Source organism: Takifugu rubripes, chromosome 4 (genome assembly GCF_901000725.2).
Source record: "Takifugu rubripes chromosome 4, fTakRub1.2, whole genome shotgun sequence".
Classification (NCBI taxonomy): Eukaryota; Metazoa; Chordata; class Actinopteri; order Tetraodontiformes; family Tetraodontidae; genus Takifugu; species Takifugu rubripes.
This window is the reverse complement of record NC_042288.1, coordinates 14,897,871-14,923,260: the sequence shown is the minus strand read 5'-3', so window position 1 is coordinate 14,923,260 and position 25,390 is coordinate 14,897,871. Positions and strand designations below refer to the sequence as shown.

The 25,390-nt window shown below is 47.9% G+C and overlaps 1 protein-coding gene across 2 annotated transcripts in view; it reads left to right on the top strand.

Annotated features, from left to right (window-relative positions):
- mcu (mitochondrial calcium uniporter) overlaps positions 1–22,500 on the top strand; it is a 38,403-nt gene extending 15,903 nt beyond the window's left edge. The window contains exons 2-9 of one of the 2 annotated variants that reach the window (XM_011603458.2): positions 2,375–2,485; positions 16,583–16,646; positions 17,529–17,699; positions 18,042–18,146; positions 18,301–18,461; positions 18,610–18,813; positions 19,113–19,229; positions 19,402–22,500. In XM_011603458.2, the coding sequence (XP_011601760.1) occupies positions 2,375–2,485; positions 16,583–16,646; positions 17,529–17,699; positions 18,042–18,146; positions 18,301–18,461; positions 18,610–18,813; positions 19,113–19,229; positions 19,402–19,482 (1,014 nt within the window). In that variant the 3' untranslated portion in view covers positions 19,483–22,500. Of the gene's footprint in view, positions 1–2,371; positions 2,486–16,582; positions 16,647–17,528; positions 17,700–18,041; positions 18,147–18,300; positions 18,462–18,609; positions 18,814–19,112; positions 19,230–19,401 lie in introns of both variants that reach the window. The other variant, XM_003964212.3, reaches the window with a different exon arrangement.
- Positions 22,501–25,390: the final 2,890 nt, after the last annotated feature.

Here is a 25,390-nt window from a genome sequence, read left to right as displayed (position 1 = left end):
GAATTTTTTAGTTTCTTTTTACTTTACTTCAGGAAATGAGACCTCAGATGTTACTGCGATGGGAATTTGTTCGTTTTCTTGCAGTATGGTGAAGATTGTGCTATTATTTTTATTGAGGACCCAACATCGTCAGGATCACCCTGTCCCACGATCTCATCCCTGCTCATCAATATCGTAATATCTAAAAAGAATTGTGTCTCCTCGCTACAAGCTCCCAGGTACCCCAGCGTGTGGCTGTCATCCTCCAGCTCCTGATCAGTTCAACCAGCCAATCGGTGAAGAGTTTGTGACACACAAACAGGCCACATGCACCCAGATTCGGGCTACTCTGGGAGGCTTTGAGTTATTTTTAAAATAAGAAACAAATCTGCTGTGTTTTATTAGAACTGGAGCTTATCGCGTAAAAAAAGGGCCATTTTATGAAGTAAATGTGTTGCTGCAGCTTTGGGTTTTCTGCGTGGATGAAAATGAATCAGTCTGGTTGTTTGGCAGAGCCGCTGCTGCAATAATTACACGACAGATTTCCTTCTCCCAGTACCGGACCAGAGTAGGCTGCTTCCAGTTCATGCACACATCTTACACCCTTTTCCCCTCACCCGTTATTAACACGTTTACCCATGTTTAAAAAGGCCACGTGCACACAAAGCTTTGGTGTGAGAGCGGCTTTAGAGTGTCTGAAGGCAGCAACCATCTTTGGGTGCTACTCCTAGCTGTAATCCTCAGTCCCCAGGTCCAGTGTCCGCCTCAACGCTGTAGAACTTTGCTCTGAAACGGCTGTTTCAGCAAGTGCCCTTGGGTCATTTGGGGAATTAATTTTGCTTGTTTGCAGTCGCAGGAAGGGAGAAACCAAGGGGGAAAATATCAATAGTTCTTAACAGGTTAAGAACTTAACAGGTTCTGATGAGGGTTCGCTGGTTCAGACCTTCATTACCCAGGCTGGAACAGTTGAAAAGGCCCAATGAATGCGTCATTAGAGACTCTGCAGGAGCATTTAAAGAGCAGCAGGGCAGATAACAGTTGAATTAGAATTTAGAAAGTCATTTTTTTCCACGTTCTTGCAGTTATGTGTAGTCAATCACATCTGCTAACTGCTGTGCTGGTCATGATGGTCCACTTCAGTACCCAACACCGTAAATCATAATCTGGCCAAAATGGCGCGAGACCAGGTGGTTGAATCCAAACATCGAATTCGTCTGTAACATAATCAACATGTTTATGGGGGGAAATCTTTGTTGGAAGATGACGATGAACAAAGTCGTTCAATAAAGTTTGATTAATGCAGGTTAAATCATTTTAATTTGACTAGAATAATTGTGAATATGTGTTTCAGTGCATTCAAACTACGCTAATCAAAGAGAGAAATGAGAACAGCTTCATTTACGCAATGTAGCACAGCAACACAACTCATATTGGGCCAAAATAATCGAGACATCCATCAAAATTGTTTTGGAGAGTGAATTTCCTACGTCTTTTGAGCCTGAGATGGAGATCTGTCATTGTTAAACACATCAATGGCTGCCGGTATAGAAGATGTAATGTTTGTGGCCGATATGAAACGTTAGTGGATTGCAGACACGTTCCTCTCAGGCTTTATCGAGAAAAATGATCCCACTTTGTCGCTCCCTTTTTCTCCCTCGGTGCCGGGAGGCCGGGAGCATCGCAGCGCATATATGAAATGGAAGGTTAAGGTATTCTCGTCATTTTAGTACTGAGAATCACACGCATCCAATGAGACACGCACAGAAAAATCAAAGCGTCTACAGCTGGTGAGGGTAAATATAGCTGATAAATGCTGTAGAGTCTGTATATTTGTGCTGCTATACAGATATTTAAGTTGCCAATCACTTAACAAAACGAGATGCATGCCACAGTATGAGGATTAACATGCGGATGATGGTGTGGTTTGTGTTTTCTGTTAAACATCCACTTCTTCATATGCTAATAAGAGGAACGGTAAGCTGTCTGGGCTCAGCGGTTCCCAACAAAGCCAGATAAATGCTCTTCTGGTGGGTTTTTCAGAGCCTCCAGTTAAAAATGTAAGTACCGGTAGTGGCAGGCGAGCCGACTTATCTCATCCACAGCCAGAACAGCAGCCTCATGACCTCTACTTCCTTGTATTCACGCATGCTGAATGGCAACAACAGAAGCAAATCTGTGGTGGGAATACACAATTAAAAAACCGCTTTCACGCCTCATTATTTTAAGCTTCTCTTTAGCTCTTAGTTAGGCTCTTCGCCTCACGATGGGGACTGGTTTGATGGTGTGACGTGATTCCAATCGGGTTGTGATCAGTCCGCTGTGTTTCCATTTGAGCTAATTAGGATGCTCTCCAAGCCTGACGGTGTGTTATTTGATTGTTTCTTTTCTTCAGCAGGAGGTTCTGTCTGCTCCTCTCACGCATCAGCCTGTCAGGAGAGCACATGGCCTACGGTCGGCAGCCCATTCCACACTCTTCACGCAGCCCCCCACTGCCCTGTCTCCGCAGGTGAGTAGTGTCTCTGCATGCAAGTGTGTGTTCGTCAGATAAAAGCGAACCTAGACCGATGACAAAGTGGACACTGCCACAGTTGCTTGAGCACCTTTGAAAGTGTGTTGGAGAGGTCAGTCACACGGCCCAGATTTCATCTCGTCTCGTCTTCTTAACCACTTTATCCCTTTCGGGATCACGGGGAGGGTCCACAATGCGTGTAGGTGGGTCCCCCCCTGGATGAGTCCCCAGGTCATGGCAGGATACCTGGGCGGTGCTCTGAAGGTGCTCTGGCACCTCCCCCTACCACGAGAACACCTTCCATGTTTTATCTGCACTGGGGCTCGAACCCAGAACCCCCCCCACTCCTCAGCCCAGTTCCCAACAGACTGTCCCTTGATCTTATATCAGTCTATATTTCCCATCTCGCTATTGACAGACAGAAAATGTCTTACGGTCTGTCCGCGCTCTCATCACAGAGCCTCTTTCTATGCTAATATTTTCAGTTCACTGATGATTGCCATGCAGAGCTTTTATAAAGCCAAGGCTAAGTTGTTCGACAGCATTCTGATAAAGTTCCTAAACCTAAGAGATAGAAAAATATCCATCAGTTCCCCTCAGACCGCTGCCATGATTCATTCTGGCAAACGCGAAGCTGCTACTTGTTTTATTCTGGCTCCCAAAACCGCCCGCAAATGAATCCGTGACGTTTTTATTTATGTATTAAAACCGAATGCATCGTGCCTTGTAAGGATGGACAACAAGCAGCGTGTGGGACGTTAGGCTTTGATGGAAAGGCCAGACCATCAATGCTTCAGCTGCTGGATCCAAAAGGCTTCTTTTTTGGCACGTTCTAATTATAGAGTCTTGTAAGTTGTTATAATGTGCTTATCTGGCCTGCAGTTAATATAATTTCCAGTGACGGGTGGGTTTGTGTTGCTTTTTTGATCCACTTATGTGGCATTAATGCCAAATGAGCCCTTCGCCACAAAGCTGTGGCAAGAGACTTGCAACACACAACAGAAAGTTGAGCCGTTTCTTTTGCTTTCTGAACACACTTTTGATGGCGTTTAGATTAAAAAGTGTTTTTAGCTTTTAGTTCCTTGTCTCGGTGGCAGCGGTAGCTAGGCCTGGTTTCGGTTCAAGACCCCGGGCGGACAAAACTTTTGGTTTTCAGGCAGCAGGGGGAGGTGCCAGGACACCTTCAGAGCACTGCCGAGGTACCCTTAAGCAAGATACCGAACCCCCAAATGCTCCCTTAAGTTGCATAGGCTTGTATATAGTATATAAAATGTCACATTTAATGCGAGTAGAAAGGATATATAGTGATATTATTAATTATATTTTCACATTTCCATCATGTGGTAGAACAGTTTGGAGAGTGTGTGTTTTTAATGTCTCGAATACACTTGGAAAGGCCAGCTGGCGGTAGGGGATCTGTGATCTGTCCATTACTGATTATATCACAGCCTCTAACCGTGCCACATCACTGCAATGAAGACGGCGCTCTGTTTGTTCTAAACCTCACTGTGCACGCGTAACGTCCAGCTCGGGTCCAATCAAACAGACATGGTGTGTTAACAAGAGCAGCCCAAGGTTAAGTGTATTTTTCAACAGGAAATGCACTTGGCCGCCCAACGAGCTGATGCCAGATGAAATTTTTATGATGAGAATGGGACATTTGTTCCTCGGAGCTCCCAGTTCCGCATTAGCTCCCCTCGTCATCCGCGTGCGTGTTTGTCTGTTTACGCTCCTGTGCCGTTGAGTGTGATTTGTTGACTGGGACGGTATGAAATGGAGACGGCAGGCTTGGGTTTGTCCAGGGCGGATGTGTTTGCACAGCGAAAAACAAGCTGAGGCTTCCCTCAGACTGTGTTTATGTTCTAACGTGGCGTGAGCAGAGGGCAAGAGGAGATAAAATACCACTCTATCCTTGACCGGCGCTGGTGTGAATTAAAACCAGCAGTGGGCCGTCCTGCCGAGGCCCCCTTCACGCCGGGCCTGAATAAACCGAGCCGAGACAAGCCTGCAGGACTCCCAGGTGACTCCCGCTCCACCTCCCCACACAGCCTCCGGAGATGCAGAGCTGTTTGTTCAGAAGGAAGGGGAGGGAGGCTCGGCAGGGTGTGTTTGCTTTGCAAGGGTCGCCGCCTCTGCCAGAGGCTTTTTCCACAGCTTTTCAACAAACTGGTGGAATAGTTTTCAGGCTTTTTACTGAATTAAACTTGTGGAAAGACGTGATTTGTTTTGTAAGGGTGTTGGGTTTCAAAGAATATTAATGACAAAAGTGGAAGCGCAAGCAGGGATTTGTCAGATTATTGCTTTTAAAAAAAACCCAAATATGACCTCACAGGCACCGGAGGAGTTTGATAGTTTTATAAAGGATTCATTAGCAAGAAAAGGGAGACACAAACTTGAATGCAAATGAGGAGGCTTAAACGTGTAAACTGAGCAAACTCTACCTTGTTGCCTTTGCGTGCTGCGCGTCTTTCTTTGCTCTTGTGAGCCGCTCCCATCACTCCTGCAGTGCTGCAGCACAGACACTTGTCTCCCACTTAGGCCGGGCTGACCCTGCCGTCTGTCATCCTCTGGCATCCATCAGCTCAGCTGCAACTTCCCATGAGTCCCGATGGGTCGCGGCTCCGCACACACAGCTACGTACACAGCGTGACACAATTCGAGCGTGGATCTCGCAGCCCATCTGTGACTCAGCCTCCTGCAGACAGGAGCTGGAGCAAATTTGGAGGAGTTGTCAAATGTCACGCTGTCACACGAAGTGAGGAATTTAAATGAGGAGGGGAGGGGGTCGTTCGCTCACCGAAACCCCCCGGTCTTACTGTGTCACTCGGTGTGTTACTGCTGCCATAAATTATAGTGCGCGGCAGATTGGGTGATGGGCTGGAGACAAGGCAGACGGCTCAGGAGTGTGTCTCTCATCTCCATGAAAGCGTCGACCCCTCGGGTAGGACTCCTGGTGCAGGTGCTCATCAGCTGGGAACGCGTTCCTCAGTCAGTTTAAGTGTTCAATGCCCTCTCCTGCACTCCGTGGGTGGCTCGTGTCCGACCGGCAGGTGGGTGTAGTTCAGGTGCAGGATGTTTTATGCAGAGATCTTTGTGTGCTGACTTCCATCAGTGTAGTTAGGAGTTGGCATGTGTCCAATTAGTGAAAGCATCGAGCGCTGTTGTCTCCAGGGGCCCCGTCTGTTGTTCAGAGAGCCTCAAAAACACTTGTTTTGTTGTTGTATTTAAATGGCGCATTGACCTGCCCGTGCTCACCGCCCTTTCCCCTCAAACTGTTTTTGTAGGTAGTCCAACACTCTTCAAAGTGTGTGTATATATATATATATGTGTGTGTGTGTGTGTGTGTGTGTGTGTGTGTGTGTGTGCATCCATCCCTCTTCCCTCTACTTTTATGGCATCAAGACCATTTGCTGTGATTGGCTATATATTCTGAGCGTCGGCCCAGCCAGACTTGTTTATCATCCACTCGGAGTTTAAAAGATGAAAGATGAATATATTATCAGCAAAGGTTTTACCCAACAACCAGAGTTCTCTTGTAGAGCAGCAGCACACCAGCCCCGTGTTTATTGGGACTAAAGGGTCAAAGAGACAGCGTCCAGTTTTTGCATCATCTTCAAAGGAGACAGTAAAACTAGGTGCCCTGCCCTCCTGCCCTCCTGCCCTCCTGCCCTCCGCCCTCCTGCCTTCCTGCCTTCCTGCGCTCCTGCCCTCCTGCCCTCCGCCCTCCTGCCCTCCGCCCTCCTCCCTCCTGCCCTCCTGCCCTCCTCCCTCCTGCCCTCCTGCCCTCCTGCCTTCCTGCCTTCCTGCCCTCCGCCCTCCTCCCTCCTGCCCTCCTGCCCTCCTGCCCTCCTGCCCTCCTCCCTCCTGCCCTCCTGCCCTCCTCCCTCCTCCCTCCTGCCCTCCTGCCCTCTGCCCTCCTGCCCTCCTCCCTCCTGCCCTCCTGCCCTCTGCCCTCCTGCCCTCCTCCCTCCTGCCCTCCTGCCCTCCTCCTTCCTGCCCTCCTCCCTCCTGCGCTCCTGCCCTACTGCCCTCCTCCCTCCTGCCCTCCTGCCCTCCTCCCTCCTGCCCTCCTCCCTATTGCCCTCCTGCCCTACTGCCCTCCTCCCTCCTGCCATCCTGCCCTTCTGCCCTCCTCCCTCCTGCCCTCCTGCCCTCCTCCCTCCTGCCCTCCTCCCTATTGCCCTCCTGCCCTCGTGCCCTCCTCCCTATTGCCCTCCTCCCTATTGCCCTCCTCCCTCCTGCCCTCCTGCCCTCCTGCCCTCCTCCCTCCTGCCTTCCTGCCTTCCTGCCCTCCTGCCTTCCTGCCCTCCTCCCTCCTCCCTCCTCCCTCCTGCCCTCCTGCCCTCCTCCCTCCTGCCCTCCTGCCCTCCTGCCTTCCTGCCCGCCTGCCCTCCTCCCTCCTGCCTTCCTGCCCTCCTCCCTCCTCCCTCCTGCCCTCCTCCCTCCTCCCTCTTGCCCTCCTGCCTTCCTGCCCTCCTCCCTCCTCCCTCCTGCCTTCCTGCCCGCCTGCCCTCCTCCCTCCTGCCTTCCTGCCCTCCTCCCTCCTGCCCTCCTGCCCTCCTGCCTTCCTGCCCTCCTCCACACTGTGCCGTTGATGGCCCATCAGACCTGCTCGGTGCCTCCTGTTGGCTGCGTCTTGATTTCTCAGGGACGTTGTGGCTGCCATGACGATCCCCCCCCCCGCACACTCGGCTTGCCGTAGTTCACCATGCTGAACAGAGGTGCACGGAGCTGTGCTCTGCTCTATCACAAACACTAATATTGTCTCATGTTCCATATTCCAGGAAGAGCCATTGTTTAAATCTACTAGCGGTGCGCTTGGTTATTCCTGCTGCCAACAAGCAGATTTTCAGATAAAAACAAAGTGCCCCCGACCTTCATTATCTCGGGAGTTAATTACCATCTTTTAAAGTCCATTCAGTCATCTGGAGCAGCTGTGGTTAACAGATTCCAGCTCTTATTTGCACGTAATCAGCGTAATAGTTCCACCCTGCTCCGTGTTTGTAGTGATGCCGAGTGCAAGAGGTGCAACCGTTCCTTGTTCTTGATTCATTTATTTTTTTTATTATTATCTTGGGGCCTTAAAACAGAGATTTTCAGTGGCTTAGGAATTATTTAAAATAGCTGCAGTGCGGCTGAGATGTCATCACTGCGTCTAATGACATTATTGATCTGTCTGCGTGTCTGCGTTGTGATCATTCAAGAAGCTGGCTGATATCTTATACCTGCCGTTACGAGAGTCTTCATTACAGTCTGAACATTTATGTTCATCTGCCAAGCAGCTCATTCCCCCATATATTGTGACTAACACCCATATAGTGTAATATACGCAGTAGTAATACAAGGTTACGGGTCCCTCCGGGATTCAGATAATCACCAAAATTTAGTCACCTATTATCAAGGTTTCCTAAAAATGTCCTTAAAATCTTGATCACAGATGCCAGCTGTCACATAGCCTCATTGGTGGGGGTAATAACAAATAAATAATCCACATCTTTGCAGTTGAACCAGCACTGTTCATTCAAATATCCTGCGCAATAACAATATTAACACCAGTTTTTATGTTCTTATGTTAACCCATCTTGATTTATTCAGTCCAAATGCGGTTCTACAACCCTTTAAATGTGCTTTTAAACCCTGGGATTAAAATTCACTTTTAGAAGTGTGTAGATCCTGTGTATGAACTCGTTTTGCTGCCTGCTGCTACTGCCTGTAGGTTGAGGTGTAGGTATATTGTAGAGGGATCAGGTAAAAGGATGATCCCCACAAATCCCAACATGAGCGGTGTGATCTACAACATAATTCCTGTCGTAATCTAAAAGTCTTACACAGACGAAGAAGAGCTCTCGGCATTTTCCAGAAATCCAAATATAGTGTAAGTATCCTTGATTTGATGCGTCGGAGCCACAGAAAAGTGCTGATCGTATTATGAAATCTGTATCCGAAGCAAAGAACAAGCTGCGCTCGTGTAGCGTGACAGCCCCCAGCGCCAGTCATGGTGCTGGTTGTGGCTCTTCACCAGAGGTGATGCTCCCAGGCGCTCTTGCTAGAATGCAGCTCCAGAATCCCTCATCTGTGCAAATCTCCACAGTCTGAGATAAATTCAATAAAAAACGGAGATGTTCTGCTAACAGGTAGGTTTTTGGATGGGGTCTTCCAAAAGCAGGACGATGGGAACGCTGGGGCGCCGTAGCCCGGAGCCACCCGCCAACACCTGCGACGAGGAAGAGCAGCGGGTGTCCGGGCGACGGCGGGTTGAATCACATTCTGAAGGACGGGCGGCATAATGAGCCGCGTTCTGACGGTTAAGACGCGGCGGATGGGAGCGAGGAGGCTCCTTTTCTCAGAGCAGCGGGGCGGATTAGAAGCTCAGTTTAATTGTGGGTCATGATGTCATTCAGGGGAGTAGAAAGAGGTGCGATGGGAGGAAGCGCTGCCGAGATGAGGGGCGAAGACGGACCTTAACGGCCATCTGACTCGGTTATTATCAGATGACTTTGAGTCCTTCTGTTCTGTCTCTTTCCCTGCTGGAACGTCTGATCTCGGTCTCCGCGAGACGGTTCGGTTCCACTCCAGCAGCTGCTGGATGATCTGTGGAATAAAGTTGCTCTGACAGAAAAGCCCCGTTAACAAAGATGCTGCAGTCTGTACTGTCCATTATTCTGCCTGTGATCCTGTTCCAGCTCGTTAAATGACCAAGAACTCAACAAGCAGCTAAACTGGGTCAGTGCTCGAGCCTGGTGGGATGCTTCAACTCGGGGTTTCTCTAGTTGTGTCGTAAAAATGTCCGACAACAGAAGCCCGACACAATGATTCAGGTTCTTCACCCAAACATCTAAAATGGCAGTTGTTTCTAATCACAATTAGCTTCCATTACTTTGTACCCTTTAACCCTTTAACCTTTTGAAAATGATTCATTTCTTTGTACATTGCTGGGATTAAATCAACCCCCCAATTAATGTTGCTGCTAACAGAGACTTTTTATTGCACTGAATTATTAACTTGTTGTTAAATGTATTAACATTAATCACACAATTGACACTAATATTATTAATCACAGCATAATAAGAGTCTTCTTATGGAGTAATTTTGTAAATATGCTATATATTATTTAATTTGATATACTGTGTGAATCCCATCTGTAATTTGTGAAAGCTTTTGCTGGAGGAACATTTCCAGTGAACGTTTTAGGGGGAAATATATTCTCAGTGAGAGGAAACGGCTTCCTGCTCTTTGGTGCATATAGAGTAATAGATGCACTTTGTTCAGCCTCCTCATGTGGTAACTCATCGTAATGAAACCTCCGAACGCCTGGAGAAGCTTTCCATCGTGGAAAGCATCTTGGTTCTTGGTTAAACCAGATGCAGCCACGTGTACACACCTGTTTAAAATAGCAGAATCATTTTTCCTGGACATGCCAACTCGGTCTTGTAGGTCTACCCTGGGAAAGCTGTCATCAAAGCTGCGTGTTCCACGCTCCCCTGAATCTCCTCGCAGCTCTCTCCAGCAGCCCGGTCCAGATCGCTGCCTTAGCTGTGATCATTAGCCCAGTTTCAGCACTGGCACGTCTGTGGGCCATATGCCCTTGATGATCGGAGCTGAATCAAACTCAGACGGGCTTCCCGACACAGCCAGTGGCAACTCTGGGATTTCTCCTCTGATGAAGCCAGGTTGTCCTAAAGGCAGAGAAGGACGCGGGAAAAGCTCACTGAAATCGTTTGTGAGCCAGCGTCTCTATAAATAACACCCGCTGCCCTAAGTGTCACCTCACCTGCTCGGAGAGTAATGATTCAAGCGTTCGGCACCGCGGCGGAGGGCAAAACGACTCCGAGAGTCACCTTTTTGGGCTGCAGCGGCGAGCTTCCTGGCGAGCTTCTGGGATGGCAGGACATCCTGCTGTACTGACCCTGGAGTCAGCTGATTTTAGTTCAGCAAAAATCAGTCAGACCTCGGCCTTCCGGGGTTCTAACCCCCCAGTTATGGATCTGTTAATTATTCTTTCTCTATATAAAGTCATTAATGAATCAACTCAGAACTTCGACTCCCAGGGCGCTTCGTAAGGTGACCCCTAACGTGACCTCGGTGGGACTTTTTGGGGGGTTTTTTTCCCCTCAGATTAATCACATATGCTAATTTGCAGCATCTAAATATTTAACAAGATGTAACATTTGTGGCTGCTCGCTGGAAAATAACTGGAGGGTCAGATTATCAACGCAAGTGTAGCGATGATGGAGCACTGAGGGAAAGTGGAGCATCTCGCACCCCTCAGCATCATAGATGACAGATATATCGGTGATGACCCAGTGCTAACATGCGCACTCCACATATTCAGCGTGGTTTTTATTAAACGTGGCCGTGCACTCGGAACTGTGGGGAGTGTTATTGCCACAGGAATCCTGTTGGGTTTTTATGGGGGAGGGGTGGCCGTTTAAAACCGGCCTGTTCCACCCCGCGCTCGGAACCGTGGCAGATTTATGAGGCTGTCCCGAGGCCAAACACGGCGTGGCCGCACTGTTTCCAGCAAAACTCTCTCATAGAGCAGCACTGCGGGGGGGCGTTAGTCTTTAATTGAGCTGTTTATCTTCCACTGTAATTGATGAATTTTAAGAAATGGTCCAACTGGAAGATGAGGAGGAACCACTGTTGTACAGGGGGGCTCGTGCACACTGGAGAGAAAGAGAGAGGGGGGGGGGGGCGTTAACCATTGAGCAGTGTTTATGCAGCGGCATTGATTTGTGTGTGTGATACATGTGGTTTGAAAGAGGGGCTGTGAGATCACCAAGCCAGGAAGGAGGGGGAGGAGGTGGATGTAGATACTTGTGTGTGTTCAAGAGCTCAAACAGGCAGGTGAAGGCCATTTCACCAGTCTGGGAGGGGCTGAATGTTGCGTGATCTGTGCTAAAATTGGCAGTGCAGCTAGTGCCAGCATCTATTGTACCAGCGTTCTAAGAGGTCCTGGACACATGCACGCATGCAAGTGCCGCTTCTGCACCGCTGCTCCAGTCTCAGAAGTGACCCCCGCTTACGAAACACGCCTCTTCAGCTCGAGTGGAATCTTTTGAGGAGCAAAGCCGTGAAGCACAATGACAGCGAGCCGGCTGTCTTCTGCGCTCAGGCATCAGAAGCTGCACTGCTGTTGAATAATGCATCGCTTTCAGTGTTTTTGGTCCCGGAGAAGAGTGGTGGTGGGTGGGGGGGGGCCTGGTGCAGAGTTTGGCGAGGGTTTGAGGGTTCAAATGGCCCTTCTAATGTAAGCAGGGGTCTCTCTTCTTATCCTTTTGGCTGTGGCAAATCGTGAGCCGGCATTTAATAATCAAAGCCTGGACAGGATTTGAAAGGCAATTTCTTGAGATGGAATGAACAATTAGGCTGGAATTATTAATATTTTTCCTGACTTGCGGGGTTTGTAATGTTTAAAATGGCCCTGGAGGAGAATGCGATTTTAATCATCATCTCTGCATTGCAGTGGAAAGGTCAAACTGGCGCCGGTCTCAGTGCTTTGTCGCGGTTTTCCTCCCACTGAGCGAGTGGGGATTACTGAACACAGCGGCACCGAAGATTCATCTGCAGATTTCATATCTGCTAATGGCATTTTATTAGGTAGACCCACGGCTCTGGAAAAAGGCGGTGTCATTACAGAGAAGGGGGAAACCACGACACTGATTTTCCCCACGGCCGTTCCTCTTTCGTCTTCTGCAGCCAGGGCGGAGCGTGTGGCTCAGTGCGTGCAGCAGGATTCTGGGCTGGCTGAGCCGCGCTCTTTAACGTTGCGGTGAGGAGGCGTCGGTTGCGAGGAGCCGAACAGCCTGCAGAGAGAAGTCAAGAGAGGAGGTGACATTCAGCACAGCCGGCACAAAACAGGACAATAAAGCTGCATCATATGGCCTTTACATAGTTTTACACAAATCTGAATCAGACAATGGTTTTGTTAAATCTGAATTTGCAGAATTCCTGCCTTTGTTTTACATTTTAGAAACAGATTTTGAATTAGCCTTGTTTATTAGCATCGGTAGCATCCTGGCCAGGGTTAGCATGGTCGATTCTGGGTAGGCACGGCCATGAAAACACCGGGATGAGATGGATATAGTCATTTAAACAGCAAATTACGTTCGTTCAACTTCATCAGATCTGCTCAGAGTCTGGACGTGAAAAAAGAACATGTGGCATAGACAATAAAAAATGTATTGATCCTGTATTGTATTGATTCGACAGCTGGAAAAACGGGGGACACAAAACTATCTGACCAGAATGATAAACGATAACTTTTGTTCACGCATCTTTTACACTAGCACACAGCATATTTTCAATTTAACAGCTCATAAACTCCATTCCCAACCATTCAACTCGAAATTGCATTTAAAGCTGAGTCAGCAGTGCGCCAAAGTTCATTAGAGGTAATTTATTGTTCGTCCACGTTCAGCTATCCCCTTGACACGTCTTTTAATTTCGAGGTCTTTTCCGATTCCTTCTGTCACTAACCTCTGAATTCCTATTGATCTTTCCCGCCATGGCGTGCGCCATTGTTCTATTGAAATATTCTTCTGACCCACCTTGAACGTGCACTCCCACTGTCACATTAGCATGATGGAGCTGCTTTTTTCTAGCCCTTAACAAAAGACTGGGCTACTGAGCGATTGATCGCAGCTCCTTTGATTGGAAAATCTATCCCATCACATTTACCAGTCGTTTAAAACCAGAAAGATTTTAATCCCAATAATACAAGGATACAGATCCGTACAGGCTGGGATTGCTACAGTCCAAGTTAGGTTTAATATTATTGACGTGCATGGAGGTGACTGTGTTGGATTTGGTGGAATTGCTTTGATTTGTGCGTTTTCCCGGTTATCGGGTTATCTGTGATTTAAAAACGCTAAAAATTCTGTTTCATCCTCTCCCTAATGGGCACCTCTAAAATGAGCCAAATGGCCTTGACAGTTCACGCGTGTGGAGCTGAAAGCCCAACGAGACCATTTAGAGAGCATGGGAGATGCAAACAGGGGGGAACTTCAGTTCACCTGCCAGCGAGATGTCTGACAACAAAGTCTGCAGCAGTTTCGTGCACAGCGGTTGTCAAATATTTGTCATTCGCTGAGAAAGCCGAAAATAACCGTTTGGCTTGTTCCCGGGAGTTTTGAGCAGTCCACCTCTCAGAGCAGCTCTGCGAACGCTTCGCATCGACGTCTGGAAGCATCAGAAGATTAACAGAGAATTTCTCCGCATGCAGCATAATCTGGCCTCAACTACCAGCAGGAAGGGGAGCGCGCTGATATTTACAGCGTTTATTTTAGCAATGCGGCGTGACGTGTGTCCCGATTTTCTGGGAAGCGCTTGTCTCGTTTCTACTGGAACGTGCACGAGAAAACTATGGGTTTGCTCCTCCTTCCACAGAGAACAATGAATTTGACTTAAAGTGGGGAAACTCTTTAGACTCTTGACCAGCAGCCTAGGTGGGAATGCTGTAAATGTTCAGCCTGACGGGGTTTGGGTGAGATAAATGAGAGATTCCTTTCATGTTTTTAACGAATGACTGCGTTTCTACGCAGCAGGCGGCCTGAGCTGCTGCTCAGAAGCCTCACTCATCTCATCATCGTGTTTATTTTCATCTCCTTTGGAATGATCTATTCATAGGTCTCGTGCTTCCTGTGCGTATCGCGCTGAAAGCCCTCCTTCTTCTTTTAAAATGGAGTCGTCACGGTTTCGCCTTTAATCGATGGGGAATCGCACGCCAACAAATCTCAGTGAGGTTGAACTGAGATGAAACCCAGCACATCAGGATTTGGCGTGAGTAATAGACCGAGGGTGGGGGGGTGAAGTTGAGGGGCAAACCCCTTTTCTAGACGAGGGATTCCTTTACTGCAGTCATCAGCAACCTCTCCTCCTCCTCCATCTGCTCTGCCTCACATGCTGAGCTCACTCTTCATCCCCCCTCTTTCTCTTTCGAGCCATCCTCCCCGAGCTCCCTCTCACACGCACGCGCACACCAGTCACGTTTCTGCGTGGAGGGATCGGCTGCTGCAGGATCCAAGGTATGCAGCACATGGGCAGGAACACGGGCAGTCGTGAGTCCCGCCGTTTTGCTCCAGCTGGGCTTGTCTGGACTCCTCCTCTGCTGCTCTCCCTCCGTCCATCCCGCCATTCCCTCCTCTCGCCTGGACCATCCGTCCGTTGGCCCAGCTCAGCCCGCGATGCCCGTTTCCACCGCGCGCTCCTCTCGCCGCCTCAGCCGTGTGACATTGATTCCAAGGTTGCCGCTCTATTGACTGCTGCTACACTGTTAAATATTTCAGGTAGCGTTTCAGTGGCTGCGAGGGGGGAGAGGAGCAGGCTGAGCCATGGTGGTGGGGCTCTACAACTACCACTGACAAACAGACGGACGCGCACACACACATGCACCCATTCCACCTACAGAGGCACAGAGGTATATTCACACGTACAGACCGCTCCGCAGATGGCTCCACGCACGCAAACATATGCAAATCTGAGTGGCGTGAGTGTGGGCTGGTGTCTCTGGGAAAGCTTGCCGCCTGGTTTGGAGCAGGAGCTGCTATTTGCAGACTGTGCAGTAATTCCAGACCAGTCAAAACACCTTCCTCAGCATGTCATCCCAGCAACAACAGCATCAGTTCGGATTCTCTGTCTTATTTAAATTTTGGTATGATACCTTGAAAAATCCATTATTCATTCACTTCAAATTGTTTCATTCTGTCACAGCGCTTCCATTACAGCTACGTCTTCTTTTACTTATTTCTTTATATGATGAATTTTACAGGAGCAATGAGTTAAATTCACTAGCGGAGGCACCGTCCTCTTCAACCCCGCTGAGAACATGTGTGGTGTATATGTTCATAGTTGCATCGCTCACCTGCGGAGAGCAGCGGAGATCTGGACTGAGCTGACAAGAGACAGATTAGCACCCCGTCGCTAATTAATGTCAGTCATGCTGCTCAGGCAACTTGTGATTAGCTGTGGATGTTTGTGTCATTGTGCTTCCGGAGGATTCGGATGACTGGTTGGGATGTTACAGTATCTGTCGTAGCTTTAATCAATCAAGAGGGATGCAAGTAAATTACTATTGGATTACATTCTCAAGCCTTCGCTAACTATAAAAAGCCTCTAGATTTTAGAAATATTTAGATAGTAGGGACACAAAAATATGTGTTTAAAACCTTAAAGACTCAGATTCATGCAGAGACCATCAGCTTGAAAAAAAATGTCATCTTCCAGATGTTTGGTGCCATCTGTTTTGGAATCCTTGACAGTCTGAGCAATGTGGCTCTTCCCAACAAATTAGGAACATTTCCAGGAGAATTTTGTGTGTATGAATAACCATGTTACAGCACAGTGGAGGTAAGAATCGCACGACTCCAGGCACCGGCTCTTAAATATGTAGAGCACATCTGCACAGAAGCAGTGCCTGGTGTGGGCTGCAGATTCTTTCTCCCTGCCAGTGCACATATCTGAAACTTGAATCATCTGTTTGTTGAGCCCCAAGGTCTTTCAAAGACACCTTTATTCATTTGTGAACGGTTCTTCTCATGCAGTCAAAGCCTCAGCTCTGATTTGAAGCTAATACAGCACATGCAGTATGGATGCTCCCCCTTTGCTGAGCTGACACTATGCAGTTGCAGCAGGGGGGGAAAGGGTTTCCCCAAGCTCTGCTGCTCTCTGCATCTCCGCCGTCTCCCCACCTCCCTTCTCTGCTCCGTGACACACCACTGGAGAATTCACACTAAACCACATGAGTTTTTAATAAGTCTTTTTTTCCTGTGTTTCTATCTCTTGTTGTTTTCCACTGGGCTGCAGTTGGTGTTCTTGACTGCTGGTATGAGGCTAAATATGGTTTTATGTGTCATACATCGTAGCAATGTTTCCATGGCTGCAAGACTCCAGTTGGTTTTACTATGGGGTGGGGCTCCAGGGAAACGGATGTAGAAAGCCGGGAGAAGAGTCCTTTATGTAATCGAATACACAAAGGCAATTAAAATACCTGTTATAGACACAGGTAGAGCCACTCAACTGTGTTGTAACTTCAAAGAAACATTAGCTTTGCACAAGTGGAATAACCATTGTTGCCATTTCTCTTCTTCTCTGCAGGGTTGGAGGTGTGCCCCCTCATGGCATGGCCAGAGACTGTTGTGTTCCTCTGCTCCTCCGGAGGGTGAGTCTTTCAATCGTTTCCAGTCTTCTGTGGCCCTACGGCCTGCTATGGGGATTTCCTTTCCAACACATTCAGTCTGTCCTCGGTACAGATGAATTTGGAGGTTTCAGTCAGGAATTGATAATGAGAAATATGAATCCGGGCAGCATCTACTCGCCTGCATGATAGTTATGAGCGGTGAAGAGTAATAGCGCCAGGGGAGGAGAAATGCAGGAGATGACAGACAAATGACTTTCACGACAAAGAAAATCCACAAGAGCAGGCCAGCTTATCGTGTGTTGTGATGAAGACGCGCACAACAGCCACACGTCTGTGTACTGAACGGTCAGATCTCAAAATAGAGGTCGCGCCGGCTGCGCTGGCTTGATTTCTTGGTGTGAGCCCAAACAAGATGTGCTGATTCACTGCAGAGGTCCTGAGGAAGATGGTGCTGCAGTGGCCAAAACACAACAGCGTGGATCAGCTCAGCGGTGGGCTCGCGCCCTCCTCAGCTCTGAGTCAACACTCTGTAATTCAAGGCTCCTCTCCATGACAGCACTATCAGCCATGTGGATTTATCATTATTGCGGTGTGGTTATGGACCAGCAGAGTTTTTTTTACAGACCTTTTTTAGTATTCTTGGAAAAAAGTTCCTCTGCTAAAAAGATGACTTTCTTTACTGAACGCTTTCAATAGGTAGAACTGTTGCTGTGCTGCCCCCTGCTGGTTGTTCTCCTCCCTTTGCTAATTTAAATGAATGTTCTATCTTCATTATTGGTTCTTATTTCATTGTTTCACTGAAGGACAACTGTGCGGACAAATCTTCATTTCCTGTGGTACATGTGTGATATTTTCCTGATTGTGTAACATTTGTCTAATTACTGGCTGCAAACCCTCTCGCAGAGGTGACGGTGGTTTACCAGAACGGGCTGCCGGTGATCTCAGTCAGTTTGCCATCGAGGCGAGAACGCTGTCAGTTCACACTCAAGCCTCTCAGCGACTGCGTGGGCGTTTTCCTGCAACAGCTCCAAGCAGAGGACAGAGGCATTGACAGGGTAGCCATCTACTCCACAGGTACGTCCAGAAGAGGGCCGTACGCACGCTAATGCCTGGGTCGGTTATACGTACACGTTCCACTGTAATGTTCGAGTGTCCTTGTGCTGCCAATTGAGGCCATATCGGGGGCTTGCATCAGGCTCAAATACCTCCACATGAAAAGATTTTTAGGCCTCTCTGTGTTCAAAGGGTTCATTATGCAGAAACAACCAGTGCTTGAAGTCCTGCTGAGTAGATAAGTGCATCTGCATTTACCTCTCCAGTTAATCACGCAGAAGAGATGCCAGTCATGTTTGGAGTGGGCAGGGGTCAGTCCTCTGTCTCTCTCCCCGTCTCATCTGCTGTTTGTCACACCTCCAGATGGTGCGAGGATCGCCTCCTCCACGGGCATAGACGTTCTGCTGCTCGATCATTTCCAGCTCGTCATTAACGACACCACGCACCTAGTACGACCTCCAAGGAGAGGTGAGAACAAGCTGAGTCACCGGCGAGGCCACTCAATCGGGCTCGTTTCCTCGCAGTTGGACTCAAATAGGATGAACAAAGTGATTTCTCACCCTGCCAAACCGAATATCATTACAATCTGTAAATCTTTTTCTTTTTCGCCCCCACTCTGCAGAGGTGCTCCCTCACGAGGAGGCAGAGAGGCTGAACGATGTCAAGTTTCTGGTGCAACAGCTTTACACCACTCTGCGCATCGAAGAGCACCAGCTCAGCAAAGAGCGGGAGCTGATCGGACGACTGGAGGACCTCAACTCTCAACTCCGTCCTCTGGAGAAGGTCCGGATTCTTGATTCTGCCGTTTACTGTACTTTGTACATTAGATACGAGAAGTCGTGAAAAGTGGTATTTCTTCTCATATTAATCTGCTCTTCATGAATGGTCTCGAGGGCTTAATCAGCGTTATCCTCGTCCCGTCTGTGTGCAGGTGAGGGAAGAGTTGAGTAGGAAGGCGGAGAGGCGTACTACCTGGGTGCTGTGGGGCGGCATGGCGTACATGGCCACCCAGTTTGGCATCTTGGCCAGGCTTACCTGGTGGGAGTACTCCTGGGACATCATGGAGCCCGTCACATACTTCATCACTTATGGCACGGCGATGGCCATGTACGCCTACTTTGTACTAACACGCCAGGTAAGACATAAAAGCACAGATGTCGTCGGGATTGTGATTTAAAATGTGGGTGGAAAAAATACCAGATGGCACTTCTGTCAAGACAATTCATGATAAGCATTCAATAATAATACTGGAACTTGAGTTAATATGTGAATATGTGCTCGCAGCATCTGCACTCATTTATATTTTAGTTGCCTAAAAGGCACATCTGGGGGTTTTGAGGACACTGGCTCCATTTGATGTTTGCCAGCGGCGTGATCAGATGATATTTGATGAACGGACTCGTCTGTCCTTCTGTGTCTCTGTCTGACCTGCAGGAGTACGTTTACCCCGATGCCAGGGACAGACAGTATCTGCTGTTCTTTCACAAGGGGGTGAAACGGACACGCTTCGACGTTGAAAAGTACAACAAGCTGAAGGACGACATCGCCGAGGTACAGTCGCTTGGCGAGAGTTTTTGGGATGTAAAACGAGTGCCGCGCAAACGCGCAGGATTTGCATATTTTAGGCCTCGGCACTTGGGTTTGCAACAGCTGTGAGCCGACCTGCTTCTATCCTTTTGTTTCCTGTAATTTCTCTCCCTGTCTCCTCATTCTTTCTCCCCAGGTGGAGTTGGATCTGAAGCGTCTCCGGGACCCGCTCCAGCTCCAGCTCCCCGTTCAGCAGCTCACTGCCAGCAAAGATTGATGGAAGGGGTGACTCCCTCTCCTCCTCTCTCAGCCCCTTCCACCTCTCTCCCCTCCTGCTATCCATCACCCTACTTCCTGCCCTCTTACCTCTAGTTCTTCACTCAGCCCTCCTCCCTTCCACTTCCATTCCTCCCACACCTCAGAATCAAACACCCTGTCTCGACAGTGGGAGTCCCCCCCCCCTTTTTTTTCCTTCCTGTTTTTTTTACTTTCCTGACCTAAAACACTTGTCAGAATTGCCAGTGAAAATGGCTGCCGAGGCCGAGAAGAATGAGGAGAATACCAGGAGATTGAAATACTCGGAACCGACGGATGGTGAGGATGACAAAAAGGACAATGACGATGAAGTGGACTTTATGGATATGCCTCAAGTCTGCAAGGAACTCCAGAGGGAGCCAACAGGAACTCTCACACCTATAGACACCTATAGAGAGGAGGAGAGCAGGGTGAATGATGCTCTCTAACTCTGTCTGCAGTCACCGTGGCTGCTCTTTATTGGCCCTTGGAGATTCTCCATTACACCTGTCCAAGTTTACAACTCGACTGAGTGACTGACAGCCATCCCTCCTGGCGTGACCTTTGTCCACAGCCTGTGTCGACCTGCAGGTTCTGGGTGTGGCAGAGCCTCGTTTCCTCTTCCTGTTGACGTCCTGTAGCAGCCTGGCGTGTGCTCAAACATGGAAGAACTACCAACAACATCACTGTGTGTTCTTTTATTCCAAAAAAAAAAAAATATTTTGGCACTTTTTATTTTGAAAGCCATAGTATATTTGTTATGAGAAGAATATAAATATATATGTATACAATCAAATAAACCGACGACCAGAGGCTAGTTCCCATGCGGTGGGAGGAGGAACTCTCTTCCAAATATCGGTTCAGCAGAAACGCATTCGCTTCTCTTGACAAGCCCTGAAAGGGAGTCCGGAGCCCACGGCGACGGCCCAACGCACAATTCATCACATCTGCAGACACAGAGCATTGCGCCGTTTATATTTAGGACCTTGGATTTAAGGTGCTGTTGGAAGAGGGAAGTAACGCGAAGCCGTGGTGACAATGGCTTCCGATTAGGACCCTTCCTGTGGTATCGGCATGGGTAATGGCGTGATTGACCTTTATAATCTCCGCATAAATGCACAGGTAGTTCCCTAATTTACGTCTTCAGATGTAATAATGAACTGTCAATTTAAAGTCTAATGAAACTAAACCAAATGTGAAGTTACCGTTCTCTGCAACCTGGCCCCGACTTTTTAAAACAAGGTTTTTAAAACATTTGATTTGAATGTAATTGGCTCTGTGAAAGCTTCCATGCATTTTATAGGCAAGCTGCACTGACCCAGTGAAGCCTTTTCCATCCTGAACTGGCGTGAGAGTTGCCTCCTCCCACTGTTGCTGTAATGCCCCCCCTGCTCCCGTGACGGTAAGGCAGGGTAGACTGCATGCTGTGGTATGCCCTTAGTAGAAATTTGTGAATGTGTAGGAGCATTATTGCAATTTTGTATTTAAATGGACACTTTTTCTTTGCCACGTCTGGCTGACGTCTCATCTCTGTCCCTCTTACGAAGGTTAGAAGCCATATTTTCAGTTGCGTTTGTGGGGTTTTCTGTTCAGGGTTTGATCTCCAGACTCGTTTACGCGCCAACGCCCTTTTTGTTTCCCGTCTAAGCTGCTGTACGTCGCCTCCCCAGAGGGCAAACACAAAGGCACAACTTCAGTGCGCCTTTTTAGGATCATGTTGGAGTGTCAGGCGCAGATAGAAGAGAAAAAACCCCTCCAAACGCGGGATTTTGCTCTACACCGTCACTGTGCGTTTGTGTGTTTGATCTCCTAAGGAAACGGTGCCTTTTGGATGGAAGTAGCAATTTCCTGAGCCGCGTCCATATCAGATCATCCGGGGTTGTGCAGCGTCAGTGCTGCAGCGCGTCTGCGTGGGGTGTTGACGAGAGGGGCGAGAAGAGGGCAAATGTCAGATCACCATATTCATGAATATTTTGCCCTGTCGATGCTGGCATAAAAAAACCAAATCAATTCCACCTACATCACATTTCATGGCAGGCTTGAGCTCGACATTTTCCAGACACACACGCGCGCGCACACACACCAAGTGACCATGGCGTTTCCTTGGAGATGTACTGTAAGAGGTGGGAGGGTGACGGGTCTCTGTCTGCAGTCCAGCCCTCCGCTGTTTTCTACACTTCTCGCCATTATCGCCACCTCCTTTTTTTAATCATACCATCCACCATTTGTTGCCTTTTTTTCTTTATTTCTTTTTTTTCAAGCAAAAATATATCAAGTATAGGGAACCTTTATAATAAAGAGGGTGTTGCATGAATGTATGTTTACATGAGAAATTACGTGAAAATAATAAAAGATGATTTATCAAGCCGATAAAGAAAAAAAAGATAATTCAAGGATGTCGTTTGTAGAGATTCTTAGTTCTAAAGGAGCGATGGAAGGGGTCGCTCGCGTCAAAGCTACCAAAACCTGACTTCAGTCTCAGCAGAGAGGCTGCTGAACTGCCCATTTTCACCTAATTTACCTCCTCTTCATCCACATTGAGCTGAGCACCTTCCAACTCCGGTGCACCTACAACTGAGGAGACCTCCCGACCTCGACCTTCTCACGTTCTGAGTTTGAGTGTGAAGGACGAGTCGAAGTCCACGGAGGACGCGTCTCCTTCTCCTGCCATTTTTATCGGTTCTCAGCCTCTTTCCTTTCCCTCCTGATTCACATTTACTCCCGTTTGTGTGTTTCTGTTTTGAATCCAAAGTTTGCTTGTTTGCATTAGGATGATGTTTAAGACGCCTAAAGGGTGAAACACAATATGGAATGATCTCGTCCTCATTTCTGACCTCTGGTTTGGTTTAGTTTTGGATTGATTTGTTTTTTTCTGCCCTTTTCTGTTGACATATGATGCTGTAATGTTGGCAAAAAATGTAAAATCTTGTATCATTTATGAAATATGTATAAAAGAGATATGTTATTCAATTACCAATAAAATCCTTATCCAGTTTTTGGAGCCAGCTGTCTACCTGAGTTTTGTTGTTCAGTCTTGAGGTGATTAATGGACAAAAACCAGATAGTAACAAATAGATGCTCAAGGTCTTGAACATCTTCTCCAGTTGATCTTGACCTCCAGATATATCCTGGATATGCCTCCTTGTTTCACTAATATACATTAACAAAAAATAAATGATAGATTAGGACAGAAATGAAATGCTAAACAAGCAAAATAAAATATGGTCAATAATGTGTATTGTAAAAAACTAAAAATGTAATGTCAGCTCGATCGGATCCTGTGTGAATCTTCCAACTCAGCTGCTGAACATTTTATCTCCTCAGAACAATCTCAAGCGTCTTGGTGGCGTCCCTGCTGATTCTTCTTCAGGTTTCCCTCAAATCCAGCATCTCTTCGTTGGTTGTCTGGCATGTTATTTTATCTTGATGATGGTCCTATGGTGGAAATATTGATTGATGAGTTACTGAATGAATTACCTTACGCACACACACACACACACACACACACACACACACACACACACACACACACACACACATTTGGCTGGTTCAAGTGGTCAATGAAATGATGATGAATGAATGTCTGTATGAATTTCAAATTCTATTTTTCAGGCTGACAGACAGAAAACTGCATTAGGCTAAAAGTGACCACTAAATCTAAACACAATTACAGGCTGAAATGGTGGATTTTATTTTATGAAATGTAACGATGTTTAATGGAGTGACCCAAGCTTTATATACGTGGGCCGTGCTGTTCCCCAAAATGGCCCCATTATGCGATGAATCAACGTTTTAGCCAGACACAGGAAACATTGTAGCGATGCTTGTAGCACGTCATCATCTGGATGAGAGTGCAAAATGGTTCCATCCAGCTGATTAAATCCATGCATCTACACGAAGCCTTGAAAATAAGCACCACAGCGAAGCGGGTGTTGGTGTGTGAGGGATGTCTGGAACAATCCTTTCAGATTTTGGGACCGGCGGGATAAATGGGGTCAAGGTGATGCAGACAGATTTAGCAAAAGCAGATAAGACCTGCCTGTCACTATAGAGCCCCTCTCAGAGCCGGGACAGTTCCTAATCCTGCAGAGAAAAGGGATGTTTTATTTGGTCATTTACACGCAGCTCCACGAGAGGTGAGTAATATTATAGGTGAGTAATATGTTGTTTTATGTAATCTGTTTACATTTTTGTGAAGTATAGATATAAGGCTGGATTCCCACCGTTCTTATTAAAAGAGGATGAACTTCATCTTCAGAAGGTGGGCTTCTCTTCTATTTTTACTAGGGCTTCAAAGCAAACATATAATATCTTTTTTTACTGGAACATTAGATGGTCAGATTGACAGAGAACACAAACTAGAAGTTACATTTCCTTCCATAACCAGATCAGACAGACTAAGGGAAAATTTAATGTTACAGGTGTAAGCAATACAAACACAGCTAGCGTGAGTTCATCCCTGCTGTTCTGAATGGTTCTCACTTCATCGCCTCGCCATTGAAATGTACTATAGGCGATGCCACCTAATGGTGCATTGGAAGGGAATGGGGCTCTATAAATCAATGTTCAACCCCCTCTTAACCATCCCTGGACCCCTGCTGTGCCTACAGTCTGAACAAGCCTTGGAGGAACACGAACCATCACGTCCACCAGTCATCAAGGGTGCCTCTCTGTGACAGCCACTGGTCCGAGCGATGGTACCGCTTCACCAGCATGGCTGGAGGACGCCATGGCCACATTCAGCATCTCTGAGAATCACTGTGGTGCCCACGCTCCAGTCTGGCTGAGCGGCAGCCACCCTCGGACCCATGAAGGCATCGTCACCCTGCCTGTCTGCACCAGCTTCAATGACAACTGCTGCCAGTGTGGACACGAAGGCCTGCTCTGGAGGACGCTTTGTCCACCGCTTGCTTAGACCCCCAGTCTGCTTCCATGCTCATTGTGGACCTGAGGGAGAAATTCTACTCTCGGCCAAATGCGCATGTTTTTTTAACTGCTGTGTCAGAATTCTGACATCTGCAATGAGGTGGACTGCACATGTCTCAGGGGCACCCAGTCTGATTGTTAGTGTGGACCCGGGACTGTCCTGGGACCAGTAGACACACATGCATGGGTAAGCCAGAGACTTGTGGAGGCGTTGCATGATATGGGAGATGGAAGATCTAAAGCAAAGACAATTGGAGAAATCAGACTGTGTATATGGGTTTAACTACGTTCAACCACGGTTCAAGAAAAGAAATGAACATCAGGTTAAGTTACTTTATATTATTGCTCATAATTGGGCCTCACCACTGTGTTCACTACGCTTATATAACTGGTCAGCACAGTGAGAACCGTGTTCGCGTGAGAAATCAGCCAAATTTTTCACACTCTGTCCTCGCTTTTTATTTTACCACTCAGTATTTCTTCACAGGTCCCTTCAGAAATGTTTTAAAGCCCTTTAAAGTCCAGCCCTTTAAAGTCCATCCTCCTCCAAATTATGCAAGTTAATCTGCATTTAGGTCAGCTCCGCCCTCCTGGTTCTGCAATCATTGCATAGAATAAAGCAATCTGACATTAAATATGAACCCAGCTGTTATTGCAGCACGTGAAACCTTCTGAGACGAGCAACGGTTGCAGAGGTGTGTGCGACACCGAGGGCGCCTGGCTCTGCGAGCGTGGTCAGACAGACGTGGTTGCAGAGGTATTCGTGGTGCACGAGACGCCCACAGTGGCGCACGAGACGCCCACAGTGGCGCACGAGACGTCCACAGTGGCGCACGAGACGTCCACAGTGGCGCACGAGACGTCCACAGTGGCGCACGAGACGTCCACAGTGGCGCAGCGTCTACGCCAACTCTCTTCTGTCCCTCCTCATGCAGAGATCGCAGGTTGTCATGTCAACAATGGAG